The sequence below is a fragment of the Parasteatoda tepidariorum genome, chromosome 4, assembly GCF_982258835.1.
Source record: "Parasteatoda tepidariorum strain Cologne lab strain chromosome 4, Ptep-v5.0, whole genome shotgun sequence".
In the NCBI taxonomy this organism is placed as follows: domain Eukaryota; kingdom Metazoa; phylum Arthropoda; class Arachnida; order Araneae; family Theridiidae; genus Parasteatoda; species Parasteatoda tepidariorum.
In genome coordinates this window covers 85,544,191-85,567,752 of record NC_141758.1, presented here as the reverse complement: position 1 = coordinate 85,567,752, position 23,562 = coordinate 85,544,191, and the positions used below count along the sequence as shown (strand labels likewise).

The following is a 23,562-nucleotide window of genomic DNA, read 5'->3' as shown; positions in this document are numbered from 1 at the left end:
ATGACATCTTTGATTAGTCTGCGTAGGGACCGAGGATGTGCGGTATTGGTCATCGTTAAACTGTGCTACCGAAAAGTGCTCGACTTTGCGTGCAGGTCGTCGGGCTACCGAACCAGAGGTGCTATCCCCTCATCAGAGGATCAAAATTGTGATGGATGTATTTGGATCATCCTCAGGGATGCTTCCCATACCGTCGCCAATAGCCCATTGTGCAGCTCTAGTGCAATGTAAATGAACTACAACTACAACATTTGCTGGAAAATGAGTGTATGCTGTTTCAATTTTGTGGTTGGGTTTTCAAATTTAATAATTATTTGTTTTAGAGATATTTTGACAAAAACTTGTTCAGATTTGAGAAATCCTCTCTTACAGTGCACCTTTAAGTTTTGATTAGGGCCTTTTTGATTTAGATTAGAGCCAGAGAGCTATTTCACACTTTAAAATTTACAACATCGTAGAGAATTAAGATAGCGCCAACGTGGAAAATTATCACAAAATAAAATGAAACCTAAAAATCAAATGATATTTTTAAAAATATATTTATATTTATAAGTGCCGTAAGCGACGAAGCAATCAATTATTTTTATCACGAGTGGAGTGGAAGTGAAGGGGGTGGGGGTGGCTGTTATAAAGCCCATCAGATTTTCTCGGGCTTTCATGGAAATTGCGCTTCCTTTGTCCAACATTATTAATGCTCGCTATGTTAGCCATCCCAGCCGTCAATTCCCATCCACGCTTGTATTATAAATCCCTGCTTTGCTCTCTCTCTTCATGAAGTTAAATTACGCGAGGTCCTTCTTTTCCGTGCACGCGCATAATAAATACATGATTACGGGTTGTAATCCAGTCTTGCCTCCTCACTGAAATAAAAGAGTTTTCGGCTGTTATTTTTCAGGTTTCACTAATAATTCAACCGAGAGGAAATAATAATATATTTTCTTCTTTTCTTTTCCTCTTCTTTTCATTCCATAGCATTTTCAAATTTCACCTGATACTTAAGATTTTTAACTTAAAATTAAGGAATTATTATTTTATCTTAAATTCTAGTTACTGTATTTTTCGCTTTAGGTATTTGATTTAATATGTGATTTATTCTATAATTAGTAATTTAGTTTTTTTTTAATATAATTAAACTGATAAACGCACTTACTCCCATTCTCTGTTTAACTCATTCCCAATCGAAGCATTAACGTGAAGAATGCTTTTCTAAAAAAAGTAGTAATATACTTACTCAAATTGAATATTTACTAGTGTTAGCTACCACTGTGTTTTCTTAAAGAAATCATGTTTATGTGATTTTAAAAAAAATTAATGTAATTAGGTAAACAGTAACTTCTTTTTTTCTCGAAATTGAATTCTAAAAATTAAATAATTGGTTTAGTTTTTGTTTTAAAAGACATGCTTCCGAAATGGTGGAGTTTCGGTGCTTTATGGATTTCAATATTATTGTCTTAATTCTCAATTTCAATACATATTTTTCGAACCTAATTTTTATAAAATGGTTATGCGAGTTAGTATTAAATTAATGGAAAATTTATTTTAGTCGTCGAGCGCATTAACGTTAATTTAGATATAAATACTGAATTTAAAAAGCTTTCATAGAAATTATTCGTCTTTTAAGGAATACATTTAATAAAAAAAATTTTCGAGTTTCATTCACCGTTGTAGCAATCAATTAAAATAGAAAGAAATTAAACAATTTTGCATACACTTATTGAATAAAGCTTTTGTTAGAATTCTTTATTAAAATATGAATAAAATTTTAATGAAGAATTTGAACAAACAAAAATTTAATAAAATATTTTAATAAAGAATTTTAACAAGCAAAGTTGTAATAAAATACTTTTATGAAACATTTTATTAAAAAATTTTAAAAATTGTGAGAATTTTTTCTATTTTTTCAACAAGAAAAATCATGAATTTAAAACATTATTTTCGGATTAAAAACTATTTTACAACATTACTTTGTAAGTTAGGAAACGTTTGAAGATAGTTTTAAGCATATGTCTGGAAAACAACGGATCAATTACTTAAATCTACCTTTTACAGCGAAAGGTTTACACTTTAAGTACATTTTGCACTTAATAATCACTTGTTATATGTGAAAAAAATGTTTCACACGTCTTTTTTAATTATTTTTTTTTAATTTTTAAAGAGGCCAAAGATTGAGAGAGGATTTTTAAAGAGGTTGTATGCCAAATTTCATTTCGTTAGGTTAAAGTAACACTTAGTGTGCATTTTCTTCATAGATATTTTATTAGTTGTTGGTAGAATTGAAAGTCAAATCTGAAAGATAATTTTTTTACAATCTCCTTGTTTACTTTTTACAGAAAATGTGTACATAGTGTGTACATAGTGTATATTTACAAACTTTGGATTTTAATTTTTTTTTTTTGACTGTTTGCTGTTTGTTATATATTTTATCCTCTACCAGAAGATTCTTTTATATTTCTTAATTTTATTTCTGGAAGGCAACATCATACAAAAGTCTGCGATTTTAATAGTTTTTGTTTTATATATAATCTCACTTAGCACAAATTTGCCTACCAATATGACCTCGATGCATTGAGTTTGAAGTATAATAGTTTTTAAATGATTTAACAGGTGACAGACGAAGAGCAATGAAAAGTATATTATTTATAGTTATAAATATAATATCTGTCATTTCTCCAGCGGACTCTTTCAAGTAGAAAAAAGTCTAGGATTCGATTATAATTACAAAATTAAAATAATTTTTTATTTATCAGAACTAGTTTTTTCTATTGTTTACCTTAAAGATATAGCATCTAAAGACAGAAAGTAATAATCCAGCTGAAATGAATAGTCATCCAGTCAATTGCTTTTGGAAAAAATAAGTCGTTTTTCATAAGGAAGATATTAGCAACTTTTTTTTCGAAAATAATTCTGGCTATAGAAAATTAGTAAGGGTTTTATAAATTTATCGAAATGTAAAGAAATTCCGTCTTTTGAAATTGAATTTGATCCATGGGTTCATTTTTATTAAGACTCTCAAGAAAATTACTTACATTTGTAATATAATAAATATTATTTTCTATTTTTTGTTCCTACTCCGCAAAAATTCTGGTGTAATACCTCTCCAAATTTGGTGTTGAAAGAATCTAAAATTTATGTGAATGATTACATTATAGTAAATTAACACTGAATTAAATGTTCACACACATTTTAAAGGGTGTATTTAAATATCAATAATGGGGCCATAATTACACCAAGCTCAGGCATATTTACACCATTCATGATTTTTTTGTCCAAAAATGTCAATTTTGGCAAATGTTTGAAAGTTGTCAAATGACGGAGATAGATATTTTATATAGAGCACGCGAAAGTTTAAGCTTGTTGTCGTCTCGCACGCTGCTTAACATTCCTCAGAAAAAGTTCATTGCTACAAAAGGCATGCATGCTTTTAATTGTGTATTAAAGATAAAGTTGTTTTCATTAGAAGATTTACATAAATCTGTCGTTTACATTAAATGGTCTTATAATATTTAACTTCTGACAGCTTTTTTACTGTTAAACCTAATTCGAATTGTTAACTATAACAAACTATAATTTCATTTCAAGAATCGTTGCATTCTAAATTGATGGTTATAAATTCACAATATATTGTATCGTAAAAATAACATTATTGACTTTTACGTGATCTTATTTTCATGTTTTGTCACAAGCACAAGTTTAAGTGTTACTAAACACTAAAATTGGGGGTGACTGCATTACACCAAAAAAAGTGCGTCACAAAATTTGTGGTACCGACTACACCAAGAGCTATTATTGGTGTTTCATTACTCAATTTTTGGGGTAAAGTTTCTGCCACCATTTTTGATGTTAAGATACAATAAATATTTTTTGCAAGGTAATAAAACTGTAGATTTCATGTAATATTTTCAACGGGATGCGCGTTACTTTGTATTCTAAATGTTTATACTACATAATGCTTGTTTCTGCATGTTAATGCTTATCAACAAAGCAAATATGTTAAATGGAAAGAGTCGTAAGAGAATTAAAAATAAAAGCATGCAGTCAGTAAACTTTACTTAATTTGTTTATTTATGCTTTAAAAGATTTCATATCTTTTGATATCATTGAATGAAACTGTACCCGAATTGGAATGTCCTATTTGAATGCGATGCGAAGTGACGCATAATTTTAACAAAAGATAAATGAAAGATCACGAGAAGTTTAAGCACAACATATCTGATGGATTTGATAATTATGTCAGCTTACATTTACAAAACAAAAGTGGAGTGGAGCTTTAGAAACCTTATTCTATTTAAAATTATTATAAGATTAAGATGATACAACTTTAGCCGATATGATCTGTCAGGATAACATCAAGATTATAAGTGGCATGATTAGAATGACATTTGTCAAAATGATAAAGATTTTGCATTTTTCTAGCTACATCTTCCTACGAATATGTTTTTGTTTTTTTATTTAAATGTTTATAAAAATTTCTTAAGAATTCGGTAGATCTTTGAACTACAAACTCATTTTAATTTTCATTTGTTTTTGTCTTTTCAGCGAGTAGGATATGATCTCTCAACGCGGCGATTTAGAAGAAATATCCTGCCTACAGATTGCATTTGCCCTCCAGGTAAATAAATTAGCATTTCTTATCATTGAAAGGAAATTATGAAGTGAACAAAAAATGATAATAATTTCATTTCTAATTACTTTTCGGAAACTCTTTTATATATTCTTGGTCTTTTTTGACATTAATACTCTTCAAGAACTGGATTAAAAGCTTATTCGCCTTTTTTTTAATCTCAAACTTGTTGTGAATATATTTGATTAATTGAAATACGTTTCTTGTGACACGTTATTTTATCGAAATAAATTGAAATGTCTGTGATGCAATGAGACTTTATAAGCTTCATTGAACTGCTGGTAATCAATTAATTGGCGTTTTGTTTTTTAAAAAAATTCTGTTTCTGCATATAAAATTGCGTAATTTGCATGCGACGTAAAATTTTCTTACCATATAATTAAAAATATTTTTGAGTATTAATGTGTTAAATAATGAAAAAAAATATATAACTTTATGAATAGAGACTCGTTTTGTTCATATTTTGTGGTCTTTTGTAAGTATTCATGACATTTAAAAAATAAATAAATAAATAAAAAACTGTTATTGATTAGTGAGATTAGCATTCTAAGCGATATTCCGTAGTTCGTTTTCGCTTATTTTACTTAAGGGAAAGATGCTATTTTTCCAAACATAATATATAACTGTTTATATAATATATATTGCGTATTTGTTATCTATTTACCATAATTTATTTTATCAATTATCGTTTTTTCGTTAAAACTATTCTAGTTTGTAAAAGTTTGCTCCTAAAAAGCTAGTTTGTCCCCACGCTTGATCCAGAAATTCCCTTGTTTTCTGAGTTGGGTTCAAAATTACAATGCTACGGAGTCCCTACGTAAATTTGCTTCAGCATTTATTGCTATTATTGTTTTAAAAGGGTGAACATTTTAATTTATTATTTTTTTTTCTTAATATTCTTTTCTTAAAAAAATTGCAAAAAAAGTCTACAAATTTTTTTGAATTTTTTCTGAAGACAATAAGTAAAACAGATAATAAATATTTATTTTCCTTTCTTAATATTTTTTTCTAAAAAAAAAATCTAAAAATATTTTTGCAATTTTTCGGTAGACAAATATCAGTAAAATAAATAATAAATATATATTTCTAACTTTATGCAGTTAAGTCTTAAAGTTCATAGCAATTTACAAATAACAGTAAAACAAAACATTCCATTCATAAATCAAATAAGTAATACTATATGTTTTCATGTATTTTTGAAAACCTCTTCCATCATTGCTATTCAAGAGTTAATGGAAAAACCATTAATTTCCAAATAAAAAGAAGGGAAAAAAATTAAACAAAATGTACACATATTTGCCACGTGCTTGATTTAATAAATAATAAAGTTTTGATTCAATTTTGAACAATGGCATGAAAAATTCTGGGGAATGCGAAAGATTTATCAGTTGAGGAAATAATATTGAGAAATCGGAGAACCCCCACCAAAGTAGTTATCGACCATTGTTGAAAAGATATTGACCTGTAACCCAGGACATTTTTTACATCGATTTCACCATTCACTTTCAATCTAATACACTTTTTTTTCTCCTAAAGACAAACATTCTTATGTTCTATTTTTATAACGCTATATGGATCTGTCATTGGCTTTTTTTATATATATTGAATCGGCAAAGGGGGAAACAAGATAGCTTTCTTTACCCTCTGAATGGGGTACAAATAAATCCTTCGTGGTGTTGTGTTCACACATGAGGTGTTATCCTCGTATAAGGTTTCTTATACAGCTGCACTAGGAATATCTGGCATCTATTTGATGTCATCCCATAAGAATTTTTTCCTTTTTTACATTTTTAAATAAACAATTCTGGAAACGTAAAATATTTTTCTTTCAAATTTTCGTTAATAGTGTTCGAATATCCATATCTTTGCTCATTCAGGAGGAAAATAACATCTACAACACCATAATGACCTCGACAATTGTTCAGACTTATCATCACTTCCCGTTGAATGTTTCAATAATGTAGTAAGGATGGGGTATTTGAACTTCTCAGTCGATGATTGACTCGAATTCGGACTTAAAATGGCAACCCGAAGTGCACTTAGACGTTATTTTTCTATTGCATACTAGAAAATTTAAATATTTTCAATGTGGAGTTTTTAAAATTATTTACAACTAAATAGAACTTTTAATTAAAAATGAAATATGAAACACTTTTCTTTAAATCTTCCGAAGTGGAAAAGATGGTAAAATGCATGAAACTAAATACAGATGAAAAAATTAAGGGGTCTTTCGTGTTACTATTTCCGTTTTATTTTCATGCTATTATATATATCCTACTCTCCTAGTAGAATATCCTAGTGTTTTCACCAATTTTCAAGAGTTGTATTTATTTGAGAGTTGTATTAATTCTATATTTATACCAATAAATAGTCAAATTAAGCCACATTTTTTCTTATATTTTTAGTTTAATTCGTGTTTCACGATAGGAATGTTAATGTTAAGAGAAAACTAAGTTTTGAATCTCAATAAAATTTCATTCAATATTGAGGTTATTCACATTTTTCCTCGTAAATCCAACATGTGTGGGGGACTTTTAAAAGTTTGTTCCTTTCTAAAGAAACTTGTTATTATTTGCTCTCGACTAACCACCTATTGTCCAGAGTATGCCAGAGTTACGCCATCAGAATGGACTTAGCTGAAATATGTAATATGGATCAGAATGATCCGAATCAAATTTATATGTTAAATCTGCTGTATTTAGCTATTTTTCTCTAGCAGAGTCTAATAGGTTTTTTGACGTATTTTCCTCTATGTCAGTAGTTCCCAAAAGATGTAACATCGAAATTTAGGGTTCCGTGACCAAATTACAGGGGTTCCGAAAGTTAGGCTTTTTTTTAAAACCAGGAATAATTATGTTTATATTCAATCAAAAATCCATAATTTATTTAATATTTCAGTTGTTTATGTAAAATTATTCAAGTAAATAACACTGGAAAAAAAATTAACTACATTTAAAAAAAAATTTTAAAAACAATATAGTATTAAATTATGAAAAGGACAAGCATTTATAAAAGCGAACTAAGAATCGAATTCTCATAGAAATTTTCAATTCACAATAAAGTAACTAAATTCAAGAATAAAGTTTACTTCTTACTGATAACTATTTTTAGTATTTATGAAAACTCTTTTTTGAAAATCATAATTAAGTCAGCTTATTTCATTCACTTTTAACATCATATTCATATACCTAGAACAAATTCATATTTTTAAAATCTTTCGTTCTTTACATATAATATTTTCATTATAATCAATAGTCGTGTTTTTAGTAAATTAACAGTTGCTAAAGTTTTTTTAATATAATTACGGGATTCCTCCAGAAGCAGTTCGATTGTTATAGGGTTCTATAACCGAAAAAAATTGGTAACCGCTGCTTTATATCGTCTTACTCCTTTTGCCGCTAATTTCCCTCATAATATATTTTTTTGCAATCTCTTCTTTTACTACTTTTTATGGCTTATGTTATTCACTCATTCATTATATTAAATCATATGATTATTCATAATTCTGATAAAACTTTTACTATTCCCAGTTGGAAACCGCTGCTTTACGTCATCTTAATTCTTTTTACCACCAAAGTTTGATGCGCCGCTACTCTAATTTCCCTCATAATACATTTTTTGGAATATCTTCTCATACTATTTTGAATGACGTATGTTATTTACTCATTCCTTATATTAAAACATATTATTATTTAAAATTATGATAAAACTTTTACAATTCCCAGTACTGTAAAGGGCTTTAAAGGCTGAATTAGTTATATCATTATTTTATCCAGTTATTATTAGGTTTGTTTGGAAAGTAATTTCGTTTTTTTCCCAGCAGAGGACTTATTTGTATTCCTTCATTGACAACTTCACACTTTAGTTGCATAATCATAATATATTTTGGCAGTTCATATAACAAGACTTTGATTAATTCTACGTGTTTTTGGTTGGTGCACTTTCAAATATATAAAGTGAAAAGTTGCATTTTAGCCATATTTTACTTTCAGCTATCTATAGGGTAAAACTGTTCAAGCCAGAAATAAACTATCCAATGTGTATGAAGAAGGAGTATTGATAGAAAATCAGTGCCGAAACTTATTTACAAAATTTCAATCCTGCAATTTTGATGGTGAAAATGAAAATCCTACTCCTGAAGGACCATTTAAAGCTTACGAAGACACAATAAAGCAGTTAATTGATGCAAGCCAGAGAATAACAACACATGAGATCACTTAGAGATTAAATTTATCGAATTCGACAGTTCATGATCATTTGAAAAGTCTAGGGTTTAATCTCATAAGTCGACATATAGATTTCTCTTGTTCTTACGGAAAGAAATTTGTGCCGTTTCATTGACGTCTATGATTTACTTCTCAAAGGTCAAGAAAATTATCCATTTTTGAAGCGTATCACAATTGTCTGCAACAATATTCCAGCTTCTAAATATCATTTTAGGTAGTGAAACCATTAAGAATCACTTGAACAGTTTTTTTGCCAGCAAAGAGTAAAAGTTTTATAAATGTGGAATCATATCATGCTACTGTTAGAACGATGGCAAAAAGTATTTAACCGAATGGACAATATATAATTCAACAAAATATTTATTCACTATAAAAAGAAATTCCATATTTTCATTAAAAAAAAATTTATAAAATTGCTTTCCGAAGAACCTAATACTATATCAATAAAATTCTTAGTATAAATTGATGGTGGTAAAAAATCGCACATAGAGATTTAGTAATTCCTTTTTATTTAACTCAACTGCTAAAAGGAAATAAAACAATCTATTTATCGTCGATTTAAGTTTAGATTAATCAAATTTATTGAAACTTAGTTACAAACCAACTGTTAGTCAAACACCTGGCAACTCTCCAACAACTTCTTTCGGTTCATAGTAGGAAATATGAATTTGTAAAATTTAAGCTTGAAAGAAAATTCTCCAGGTGTAACGTTTAATTTATATGACTATTATTTTTAAAAGAGACATTTCACGGCAAATAATTATAAATAATTCAGTATTAAATTATAATTATTAAAAAAATGTTTATCTAATAATAAGTGTATAATTATCCTATAAATAGAAGTATTTTAAAATGCTTTATAAATGTATCTTAAATATTTTTAATTGCAGCGATATTTTGAAAAATAAATTTATCTCAAAGAAGTATTTTATTAAAGTTTGCAAAAATTATTTTTACTTTTGTGTTGAACATTAAATCATATTTGAGATTCATTTATATGCAATTTTATTACTATATATTCATCTATTATAATTGAAGGCATCTTTTTGATTTTTCCATTAATATGTTTTTTTTGTATTTACAAAAATTTAACTTATTTAATAATTTTGTCACCGTCTTGAAAAACTCTTTCTCTTAAGAGAAGATTAGTCTTTTTGCCATCATTTTTTGTCCGTGGTAAGTCGGTAGGGGTTGCTTTCCCACGTGGTCACTGAGCCATTCGTGATGAACTACATCCGTCATTTCCCTTCATCCTTTTACAGAACTTCTACTCGTTACAGTTTTGGAACCCTTTTAAAAATATCAAAATTGTAGCTTTAATTTTTATTGGAGTATTTTCTTTTTCTTTGGAGAAAGAATGCAACCAAACTATGTGTTAGTTTTTAGACTATTATACATATCTCTGAAACTATCGCCACTAAATAAAAACGATAAGTAAGTAAAAGTAATTTATATTTTGTTACAATGCATAATATTTAATAATAAAAGAATTTTTGAAAAAAAAACACTTCTCTAAAGATTTTCAAATAAATATTTTTAAAAAAAATCTTTTTACATACTATTAAAATGTCAGTAAAATTAATTGAAGCCTATGAGATTAAAATCTAATTAAAAGTTATAATAATTTAAAACACTCTTAAAATATTAAAAGTTAAAATTTTAAAGTTTTTTGGGAAACAAAAGTATACATTGAAATTATAGTTAAAAATTCAAAAATAACATTTTTCAAAAATTTGTCGTTATTTGGCAAAATTCTTCAAAAAAGTTTTGAACTGCTGCAGAATTATACCAATATATAAAATTACATATTCAACGGCAATTGGAACTGAATCAAAATATCATTTTAAATTTTAAAAATTATAATATTTAAATTTGAGAATCGAGTTTTTTTGTATCTTTGAGATTCAATTTACTCTGCCTAAAATTTCATACTTATAAGTAATACTATAAAATTTGTTTGATGAATACTATAATAATATTTGTTAAAGGCAGTGACATTTGCTAAAGGAATAATATAATTTTATTATTTACACTACTTACTTAAAAAAAAGTTGCAGTAAATATTTCGTCATAGTTTTAATAAAATGAATGATTAAGAAACGCTTACATTAATTTAGTTACATCTATACCATGCGGTTACTTATACTTTTCAAAAAAAATTTGGTCACAAGGGGATTAATATAACCAATATATAATTACAAAAAAAAATTTAAAAATTTCTTCTATAATAGACAATCTGTGTTCTATAATAGGATATTTTGAGAGTTTTATTATTTGATATTTTTAGGAACACAAAAAATTATTTGTTTGTGCTCATATATTATTTAGAATTATTCTTTAGTTTTTAGAGTTTATTACAGAATTATTTTACGGTTATTTAGCGTTTAACTACAATTGTTTAATTTTATCATAGTTAACAGGCGTAATATTTTAAAAACCTCATTCAAACAGAAAAAAAATGCATCTAGGTTTGAATCGTTATTTATTGAACAATTGCTGAAAGGTATTAATTTTAAAATTAACTGTGAGTTATATTATAGAATAATTTATTTTGCATTTTAAATTTAGATTTATGATTTTTTTATTACGTTCCCTCATTTAAGGATATCTGACTACGCTTTACAAACTGATTTGGATTCCCTTATTTTAGTCTAAAAATATGTGCAGTAGATTTTTTTAATAATTTTGTATTTTCAGTAGAATTTTTGACAAAACATAAAGCTGACTATTCATTTTAGTTTAATTTATAGACTTAATTTGGCTGTTAAATCTTTATAATGAAATTATTTCAATTTTACTAAATAGAAATGATTTAAATGTAATTTCAATTTGATCTTTCATGTGTTCTATAATGTAATATTTAAACGATAGTTAGGTATTTTTAAATTTTTTAGTGATAAGGAATTTAGAATTTATCGTATTTAATTTATCATTTCATAAATTTAAACAAATAAAAAACTTTACTGTCCGCATCTGACTCTTAATTTTTGATTACATATCTTTAAAAAAATAAAAAGCTGCACCTTATGAGTAATATTATTTGTTTCAAATAAACCTTATTTAAATTTTACCTTAATCAAAGAAAGAAATTTGTTCGTTATAAAGAATAAAAGTTAATTTTCAAAATTATCCAAATTTTACGAGATATTAGGAGCCTTAAACAATATTTTTAATAACATTAACCTTTCGTTTCATCTGAATATGTTAAGAACAAATAAGCTGGCAGATAACTTCCTACAAGCATGATACTTAAAGAAAATATTTTTCATTCATATTCTAGAATTAATCAATTGCAGATGGCTGTAAACTGTTTCATTTCAAATATGGTTTAAAAATAGATGTTCACTTCACGGAGCCTAATGACTAAACTAATTAATTATTAAAAGCGATTGACGATGTTGCCTCTTTATCGAATGTTAATGAATTGTTAATAAATTGTCTTAAAAAAAGACTTTCATTAGTCTCAAATTCCTACTGCCCTTTCTTGTTTAATTACAAAGTTAGTTTAAGTGACTATTATTTTAATCTATTTTCTATACATCTGCTTTAAGATACGTAATCTATGAATTCTGTAAATGGTAACATTTTAAAGCTTCACTAATAAACGTGATAAAAATTATATTTTAACATAAAAATAACTTTTAGTTTTTATCTACAGATTCAAAAAAATTAACCAAAAAAATAACTTTATTATCTATGATATAAAACTAATATGTAAAACTGAAATGCATTTTGAATCGAAAAACCACTATTTATTCAAAACTATCAGTATTCACACTGTAGCAATTCCAATCACCGAGTTAGCAGAACTGTCTTAAACAGTCATGTGCCAATACTTGATAATCAAAAGTTAAGCAAGATATTGATTGGTCTTGTTAAAAGTTTATACGAAAGAAATCGGAAAAGTTCAAAGAAAAAGCTGACAAAATTATTTTTATGAAAATGCGTTTCTTTTTAAACCTTTGTAAAAGTAGAAGCAGTTTTGCATTTGAGTATGTTTCGCTGTGAAAACCGTAAAATCAAAATTCTCTTCTTTATTCAGAACAATGTTTCTTGAAATTTTTTCTACTGAAAACTAATTTACTATCTCCACTTGTTTTAAAAAATTAGTTTACTCAAAAGCTTTCGGTTCACTATAACATATCGATGGCACAACTGATTACGTTTTACAGCACATAAGGAGTGAAAGAAACACCCAATCAATACCAAAGCCAACTCGAGAATTCTGCTTTTTAAGCACGCGCACTAGTCTCAGCACCATCCCGTCTTGCGGTACAAACGCTTTTAAAATAAAATACAAATTATTAGAGAGCACGCAGAAGGCACAATGTTGGCACACAATCATTTTGAAATTCATTTTTTGTCAAAAATCACACATCAAAATCACACAATCATTTTGAAATTTGTGAGATCGAAAATAGCGAATTACAGAGTAAGGATTACTATAGCGTCAATAAGAATAATTTTATATTTTGGTTTACTATGCAGGTAAGTTGAGCAAATTATAACGTCCTGTGTTTTTACATTCATCGATATTAATAGACTAGATGCTATAATCTCCGGTTCATAATAAGGAAGTTAACGGCAGACGGGATAAACGACTCGTCGCTGCAACCGTTATCTTTTAGAGCCTCGCCCCTAATAGCCCTATAAAACCGTCTCCTTTATCATTATTAGACGTTCTGTCATTGGTTTGGGGATAGCGGAATGATATTTCTGTAAGGTATCAAAGCAACGTCTTCAGACAAACGATAGCCCTGCTGAAATGGTCCTGCATCTATTATTGTTAGGATGTGAATAAGCCATTGAATTTGTCAGAGAAGAATATTATGAGATTACTCGAAAAATATACAATCGTGTCTCAAGTTAACAATTCCGGCTAAACAATAAATCCCAATATATGGTTTAAATGGATAAATGACGAGGTAAATACTTATACGAAGTTTTAACTCTCATAGATTGTATTTTAATGGAACTAATACAATATAGAATGCAAACAAGAGTAGAATATTGATCGCAAGATGTTTCACAAAGTAAATATATTATTTACTATGTAGCCGTATCAAAGAATTTTCATCAGGATCTTTAAAATTCATTTTGAGACAGTTTTTGAAGTAATTTTGTGAACTAAACTATAGGTTCTGTAGAATATTGTGATATTACTCGAAAAATATACAATCGTGTCTCACGCTAACAATTCCGGCTAAACAATAAATCCCAATATAAGGTTTAAATGGATAAATGATGATGTAAATACTTGTAGGAAGTTTTAATCCTCATTAATTGTATTTTAATGGAACTAAAACAATATAGAATGCAGACAAACGTAGAATATTGATTGCAAGATGTATGGCAAAATAAATATATTATCTACTATGTAGCCATATTGAATAATTCTCATAAATATTATTCTCTTTAGAATTCATTTTGAGACAGTTTTTTGGGGGTAATTTTGTGAACTAAACTATAAATTCCGACGCTAAATGAGGTCATAATGTGGAATATTCGGAACACTAGGAAACACACGTGACAAGCTATTTTCTGAACAGTAAAAAAAATGTGAAAAAAATAATAATAGTTGACGATATTTTTTGGTCTTTACGAAATGAAACTTTAAAATTCTCATTTTTAATTCCTTTCTTTTCTACTTTTTGATGGGAAAATGGACTCATAGAAAATAAATTTTAAGTTTCTTTGATGTTGGCAACTGTTTAAAGAAATTCTTCTTTAAGAAAAAAAAACATTGACTTCGACATCTAAAAAAAAAACTTTTCAAACCTTAATCCTCTCCGTTTTTACAGAAAGTATGAAAATTTGATTTCTAAAATTAAAATTGAGAGAGATGTTTTTAACAAAAAATTATTTTCAATAAAAATTAAAATTCAAACTAAATTTAAGAAAAATTATAATTAGTAAATTTAAATAAAAATAATACTACTTAGATAAAAGCCAGAAATTTAAAAAAAAATTCCTAGACAAAAAACATTTTCTAAATCAGTTGAGTGTAGTCTGTGAAATATGATATTTTGCACAGTAAAAACAATTATTCACAAAATTTATTTTAAATTTTTCTAAATTTGCAGTTTTAATAAATATAAAGTATTCTAGTTATCAAATCAATAATCAGAAGTAAATTAAATCAGAATAGATTTAGAAGACCTACAGAGCTGAAAAAATATAAATAAATAAAAAATAAATTAGTTTTCAATGTTTTTTCAAGGTTATTTGCATAAATAAAGGACTCTTACATATTCGATTAAGCCATCCACTAGAAAATTTACGTAAGTAACATTTATTTTCTAAAGTAGCATTATGTAAAAAATTAGATATCAAATATATTCCCTTCATAAATTACCATTATAAAATGAATCTTAAGCTAAATTATTTCAGATCAGCTATAAGTTTTGTTTTTCCATAATAGAATTTCAAACATATTCCCATTTCTTACTAATGTTGTTCATCAAATATTACTCGAAGTAGATTAAGTTAATTTTATGTTTCGTGACTATTCCTTATTATTTACCCATCTTTCAGTATTACTTGCTGTGAATTTTGAGATAGATAATGTTTCTCATGATTAAGAAATAAAAAAAATATCGATAATTCTGTACAACCTCTGAAAATAAACTATACATTTTTATAGTATGTTTTCTTTTCGATAAATGCCATGGAAACGTATTAAGTAAGTGGTAGGCAAACAATAAAAAAAATACTTGGTTTATCTTCTTTAATTTTAATACATAAAAGATAAATGAGTGAACTTAAATTAAGGAGAAACAATTTATCACTAATAATTCATTAAAATTGTTCATTAATCGATAATTTGAACTATTTTAGGAAGATATACACTGTCGAAACGAAGGTAAAATGATTGGCATTACCGTTTCTTGGAAATAGATTTGAGGATACGTATGGTTACAATAAGAAAATTAAAATATTCTCTAGTTTGAGGATACGAACTTCATCCAAAATATTGTATTCATTATATAGATTGCACAACTGATTAAGAAATAAAATATAAAATAAAAATGATATGTGTGAATGAATATTTGTCAATCGCCGAAAATCGAACCCTGGAGGTAAACTTGCTTGCACCATTCCGTCATACAGGAAGTAAATGGTTTTAAAGTCAAATAAAAATATTGAAGAACTCTCAGAATGCAAGAAGATAACACACGAGTGAATGAGCAGTTTCGTGAATACATTGAGAATTTGTAGCTCTTTCGTGACTAAATTATTGTCAAAAATAACGAAATAGAGCTGATAGATTGTTAAAAGATCAAAAATGAGAGTTTAATTCCTGATAATAGGAAAGTTTGTCTGAACTATACAACATGCTTCCTCGAGAAATAAACAAGCATTTGAAGTAAACAAGCATTTGAAGGCAGGCGTACGTATATTGGAGTGAGTATATTCAATATTAATACCCCCTGATATGAATAGTTTAAAGGAAATATAAATGCTTAAAAAAACCTGAAAGTTATCTAAACAATTCTGAAAAAAAATTATTTTAATTAATGTCATTTTGTAATTTTCCAGAAAATGTATCACTTTTTTTAATTGGAAAACTTTTTAATGTTCCAGATTTTTTTGACAAAATAATTTTCCCGGAAATAAATTCCGAAGAACGTTCTCCCACTAAGATGATGAAATTTTTTAAATCTGTATTTATATACTTTCACGTTAATTAAAGTTCTTAAAATATTAGTGTTTCCTATTAGTCATAATTTTAAGTTATTAAACATAATGACATATTACATAAAACGAAGTGGCTAACAAATGCTAGGTGGCTAACTTCATTAAGGTAAAATTTCGATAACGTTAAGTTTTAAACAAAACTTTCAGTATGAATATAAGACTTGATATTGACTACGATTCTGGAATCTCTTAGAGGTAAAATATTGCTTTCAATGTAGGCAACCCAGGTTTAAATTTGAGCAATGACTTATTGATTCGTATACACATACAGCCATTGCTCCCTATCCATGCACAAATCATTATGGAACTAAACATCATGAACAAATCATTTAGTAAAGGATTCAAATATTCAATGGTTAAAGTCCAATTCATTGACATTGAGCTAACAATGGAAAGTTTTGTTCTCCGCGTTACACAAATGAGAGTTAGTTTTACTTAAAATGTCCTCTATAGGGGGGGGGGGGCAGTTACACCCAGTAGTCTTCCTGTCTTCTAATTTGGTTTCGAAATCATAGGAATGTGGAGGGGAATATATTATCGCAAAACAGCTGTCTTATAGAATGTTCATCTACAATAGAAAGTTATCAAAATTAATTATAACGTGAATAAAAACACTACGTTTAGAGACTATTTTTTGCTGCGAATAACTATTAAAAGAACTGAGTAGCATCAAAATTACAATTAATAATATACAGGGCCCAGCTAGAAAGTTCGTAAACACTCTAAACTGCTTTAGCTACAGTTATAAAAGGAATATAAAAGTGTAGTAAAGTGGCTAAGCACTTCAAGGGAGAACTTCCTTACAGCTCCACCAGGTTGTAAACTTCAGAGCTAATATTTTCACTCTAAAATGGTATGATATAAGGAAGAAAAAAAGTAAGTCGAAAATTGCTGAGCATCATTGATGTTTTAAACGTACATTTGTTTGTCCGAAATTTCCTACATTACAAAAACGTCCTCAAGGAATAAAGAACAAGACATTACAAGATATTTTCAATGAATAAAGCGTTACAGTAAAACGAAACTAATAAGCGAATAGTTGATCGAATATTTGATTTACCGTTTTCGATATAGAAACATTACTTCTGTAGTTTTCAGTCAGATAGCGCTGTAAAAGAGCTGATCTTATAGCACATAAAAATTTTACTACACCTAAATACCACTTTTATAACTACAGTCAATTTTCGGGAATTAATTTGAGAGGTTGTTGCTGTTGTAGTTCATTTACGTTGCACTAGAGCTGCACAATGGGCTATTGGCGACGGTCTGGGAAACATCCCTGAGGATGATCCGAAGACATGCCATCACAATTTTGATCCTCTGCAGAGGGGATGCCCCCCCCCGCTTCGGTTGCCCAGCAACCTGCACGTGAAGTCGAGCACCTTACGGTAGCACAGTTTAACGAGGATCAATACCGCACACCCTCGGTCCCTACGCAGACTGAGCCAAGTGGTCACCCACCCGCACACAGACCGCAGTCAGTGATGCTTGACTTCGGTGATCTGCTGGGAACCGTGTCTTAACAATCAGTCCACTGCGGGACTAATTTGAGAGGAACTCAAAAAGAATAATATTTCTGTATAAAGAAACTTTTTAACAAATTGCAAAAACTTCGGTTACTTTCTATGAAATGAAATCTAAAAATAGTCCGCGAATTGTGTGAATGGCAAGCTATCCTATTCCCACGTCAGTTGATAGCAATAAAATAGCATTAATTTTTACATTAAGGCTGAGCAAAATATAAAACGATCGAAATCCACGGCCGCACAAGTAATTCAATTCCTTTACCCCCAAGAAAAGAGAGAGAGTCCGTGCCCAAACAGAATTGAGAAATCACTCCTCATCTTTTCCAGTGCCGGTGGGACAGAAGATTTCTGTAAATAACAGTTTGTAACTCTGCACCGTTCCGAAAGACTTCCTTGTGTTTCGCCCCCATTATCTGCGTCAATCTATTCTAACTCAATTCGAGAAAGCCATGTGTCAACAGGACAGAACCAATTTGGAGGCCTCCCTCTCGTGAGAACAATAAACTTCAAGTGCCGCCGAGACACAAGGAGCTTTATGTGATTTCTGCCCCTGTTTCTAAACACCCGAAAACACCAGAAAGCTTTCACTGGGCTCGAAACAGCCCAAGCATCTTTTCTGATTTTCTCAGACAGTTTCCGAGCGAAATTGTTGACAACAAAAATGCGATGGTCAATTACGGAAAGTAAAGAAGGAAAATGCCACACGCTCTACCTTAAACATCGCCTCTCCTTTATTGTTGCCATATGTGGTTTTTCACATTTTTGTCATTATTTTATTTCCTAAGCTCTAGTAATTATAACTGCTTCCTTTTCTTGGCGTTTGAGTAAATTTTGTGATTTGAATAGAGAAAGCGAATATAATAATAGACTGTTAGAAATTGTGGTATTGAACAATATTTTGAATTATTATTGGAACAGTATGATGGTATTGAGGCATTATTGTTCCAATTTGCAGAGGCCTTAATGAGCGTTTAATTAACAATAATTTTGCGATAAATGATTATTGAATCATTTATTATTGCATGTAATTGTTGATGAACATTATGCAATTTTTTTATTCCTGAACTTAAACGATAAAATGGTTTAATATGAACGGAATGATGGTTTAATTAAGATTATTATTGCAGAAAATTTGCTCGGTATTATGGTTTCATTGCTTTTCTAAAGATGCTGTTAGCCAAACTATCTACTGAGTTAAACTGCATCGTACCGGATGTTTCATTATCCTTAACCAATCAATGCTCTTATAATATTTTCCATTATATTATTTATATTAATATTAAATGTCGCTAAATCATTTAAAAAATAACATGCTCAAAAACATTTTCTCTCATATGAATTTTTTTTATTACTTATCTAAAATCTCGGAACGTAATACAAAATGTCAAAAACTATCAAAATCTAAAAACATGTGAGAATTTTAAAGAAATGTTCCACCAATAGTACTCACAAAAATTTTTATTCTATGCAGATAAATAAACTAGAAAATAATTTATTCCATTTTTCCTTGACATTCCAAAAAACAATGTCTCAACCTGACTTGAAATTTTTAAAAAAAAACATGATCAATCAAATAGTGTTGATAAATGCTCCAATTTGTGCTACTGAAAATAAAATGAATATTTCAAATTTAAACCATTCTTAAAATTGAACGGTTTTGCTGTGTTTAAGATGCTGGAAGGTTGGTTTCATTCAAACCTTATCACATTTTCAATTATTTAAACCGAAAGTGGAATAGTTTTATAAGTGGAGTTGCATTAGATTTCATACCACAAGACCTTCATCCACTTTATTTTGAATCTTTTCACTTATTACCCGATAAATAGATAACCCTTAAAATAGGGTAAAAAACGTCTGTTGAAATGAAATTAAAGCATGTAGTTAAAAATAGATAAAGTATTAATATAAAATTATACAAAAAGGTTGCTTTATGAAGAAAAAAAAAGAAGTAATATCCAATTTTAGGGTGATGCTCCCACTGAAGTGTTATCAATATTTAGCTACAATTTAACAATGCCAGCAAATTTTAAAATCAAGTTAGGTAAGGAAAACGTAAAATTTTTTGGTGTAAAATATCTGTATCCCTAAAATTACATTTTAACTATGAAACGAAAGAAAAGTTGGCAACATAGAAGAAACTGTTTTTTTTTTTTTTTTTTTTACACTTTTTTATTATTTCACTATTTTTTTCACTTTGTTTTATATGCTACCACAGTAGTAGAAAGTGAATGACATTACCATGAATGATTTCGGATGTAAAGCGAAGGAATGCAGGAAGCAAATCAGTGAATGGATGATCAATGAATATGAACGACTTTAATCGAAATCACAGTTTTTTTCCCCGCCTAATTAGTCATATACTAATAGATATTTTGCTGATTCAAAATATCTACATTTGCCAACAAATCATGGATTAAAATTAAAAGGTCGATTATTTTAAAAGATTCAAAACTATACTTTATAAAATCTTAATCTTAATTAATCTCTTTGGGATACTTTAAATACGAGGTTTGTTTGTTTATATGATGCTATCTATAAAACTCTTCTTGAGTCGTAAAAGGGAAGTGAAAATCCAATAAAACTGTTTTTCTTCATTTGAAACGTAAGCAGTTTGTAAAAAAATAAACTCAATGTTTTGATAAGGGTGGCTGATAACCAAAACTGACCTTTACTATTTGATTTTATAACCATTACAACCAAGCATTTAACAACTAATAACAAATACAAAAATGACTTCATTAACTTCATTTCATTTATTCTCTTACATAATATTAGGTTATAATAATCAATTAGAAATGTTTTTTATCTATAAAAAATTTCAGTTTTGATGTTGGTGATACGCTATTTAACCGCAAAATTTTCATAAATATTTTACATTCTCTATCAATTTGTAGACGTCTTTTATTTCCTAATATTGAATTTTCTTATAATACTGTATTCATATTTTTCAACAGTATAAAATTATTTTTATCTAAAAAGGCTTTTCTTAAAACAATTTCCCACCTTAGTTAGATTTTTCTAGAGTATAATAAATTCTTCACATATCTTCGAAAGTCATGTGCGAAATAAAAAGAAAAAAGGCATTATTAAGGGTATCAATTTCGCAGGCTTTTTGTTTCCTTACTTACAGTAAAATTTTTAACAGAGCTTTTAAAAAGTTTTAATAATTATATACAATTAAATAACAGTATAATTAGAAGGTTTAGTATAAAGTTAATGAATGAAATATTTAGTTTTAACTAAACAAATGAACATTTCGTATAAAATAAACAATTAATACAATAAGTACAAGGCAAAAGGAGGGGTGTAAAAATTTCGCACCTGCACAAAATACATTTTGTTAAGTGAAACAAAATTGCTTAATGCATTCTTCTTCTTTAGAGTAATTTTGTTCGATATTTTTTTTATTACACAAAAACGTAATAGGTAATGTAATTTTTTTATATTATAAACTTTTATATTATTTTTCTTTTAGTAAATAAATAAAATTCTTATTCGTTTAAGTTATAGTCTGTAAATCTCTTAAAATGTTTCTGCAATGTTTTTAGATGTTTCAAAAACTTGATTAGAGGTTAATGAGGACTTGCAAAAAAAATATTACTTTTCTTTGTTTCTAGCAAGTAAATTATAAAATTGTGGGGGACGATTTATATTCGCTTGGATATGGTAAATACTGTTACACTATTTGTACTGCGTATGTTTTCTTTCGAATTCTCCTTACGTTTAAATTGATTTTTGAGTATTTCTTTTTCTTTGCCTTCATGTTCTTTTTGTTTTTTACAAAATATGCTTAAGGAACAAAGCAATTGATTTAAATATAATTATGTTATGTTCTATTAAATGTTACAAAAAAATCGAAATGTTGTCTAGGTTTTGTGGTCAGTAGAGGTAAGTATGATTGTTATCTTATAATAAGTCGTAAAATTGTTTTTTACCCTATCAGATTATGCTTAAATTTTTACTTTTTTTTTTGAACCAAACAGTCTTTAACTTTCCTCTAAAATTAGGAGGGTTGCAAAATATATAAGTTCTCTAAGAATTATTCTTTGAGTATAATCTAAATATTATAAAAATGTATATAATTTTGGCATTGTGAGCCAAAGCAATAACAATTAGCTAATTTTTCTTAGCAGCTTTCGTAAATAAAAAAAATATTACTTGAAGGGCTTTAGATATTAAATTTTCAATAGCAAAATTACTGAGAAAGAAAACTATTCAAGAAAATGACGTATTTATTTTCACTGAATAATAAAATTTTACTTTTTAAAAAATATTGAAATGTTGATTATTAAATAGTTTTCCTAAATTTACGTTAGGGGCATTTATTAAAAAAATGATAATAGTAAAATACTTTGCTTAATTTTATGTTAGGAATTGTTGATAATATTAAGATAACTTTGCAGTTAGATAAACTTGTATAAAGGTTTTGAAAAATTTTAATTATACATCATTTGTATTTTAAGTTTTTAAAAAACAAATAATGGTTAAATTTTAAAAAAACACAACTTATTCATAAATTCATTTTAAGATTAAAACCAATAACTATCCAATAAAAAAAAGCTTTTAAGATAATAATAAATAAATAAAATAAAAAATCATTAAAAGGAAACGATATCAAGGAATCATAATGTCAAAGCTAATTGAATTTGAATTGTTTTTCCATAAGAGGAAATTTTAAAGTAAACATATTAACTTATCTCTGTGAATACATAATATTATGTGCAGATTGACTATGCATTGTTGCTTTATTGTCTTCTGCTGTTTTTAAATAACACAAGATTCGAATTTTTGTAGTAATATCTCCCTCCTTTTTTTAGGACCGAGCGAGAGTTATAAAGACTGTTTGGTTAACCGTGCTCGTTGGAAGTTCTTCTTATTAATTACTCCTCTGGGTATGGTTAGCTAAACGGTTAAACCTTCAACAAGCAACTAGGAAGATGACTTCTATTCCATGTGAGTAATTTATTTGATTTTTTTTAATTTATGAAATTATCAGTTAAAATGGTTTATTAATTCATACAGTTCGTAATAATTTTTTTAACAAGTCTTGAATGCGCTGTTTATCGTAATTTTAATATATCTGTCTGTATTTTACTTAAAATTTTCTTTGACTGTACATGGAACGTAATTTTGGCTTTTCAAATGCATAGACAATGTCAAAAAACGCATATGTTTCAAATAAAAACTACGGTTTATTTTATAGAACAATAGTTACACGGTAAAAAATTCAGTATCAAATTACGGTAAGAGGTCCCTGCAATCAGGGTGCCGGTACTTTTTACCGGAACATGTTACGGAACAAAAAATCTGATATTACTTAATTTTTACTGTAATTATTACCGGAAAACCACTGAATAACTGTAATGAAATAAATATTACTGTCAAAATTATGGTAAAAGTGGAATTTACGAATGATGAACCCAAAGTGCCGATACCGTAATTTGTTCTGGAATTTTTTACAGTGTAATAGTTACAACGCCAGTTACTTAAA

The 23,562-nt window shown here is 27.9% G+C and overlaps 1 protein-coding gene across 50 annotated transcripts in view; it reads left to right on the top strand.

Moving 5' to 3' along the window:
- LOC107455144 (uncharacterized) overlaps positions 1-23,562 on the top strand; it is a 165,349-nt gene that overhangs the window by 27,715 nt on the left and 114,072 nt on the right. For all 50 annotated transcript variants that reach the window (XM_071182525.2, XM_071182547.2, XM_071182534.2 and 47 more), the window contains exon 2: positions 4,537-4,609. In XM_071182525.2, coding sequence (XP_071038626.2) covers positions 4,537-4,609 — 73 coding nt within the window. The remainder of the gene's footprint in view (positions 1-4,536; positions 4,610-23,562) is intronic.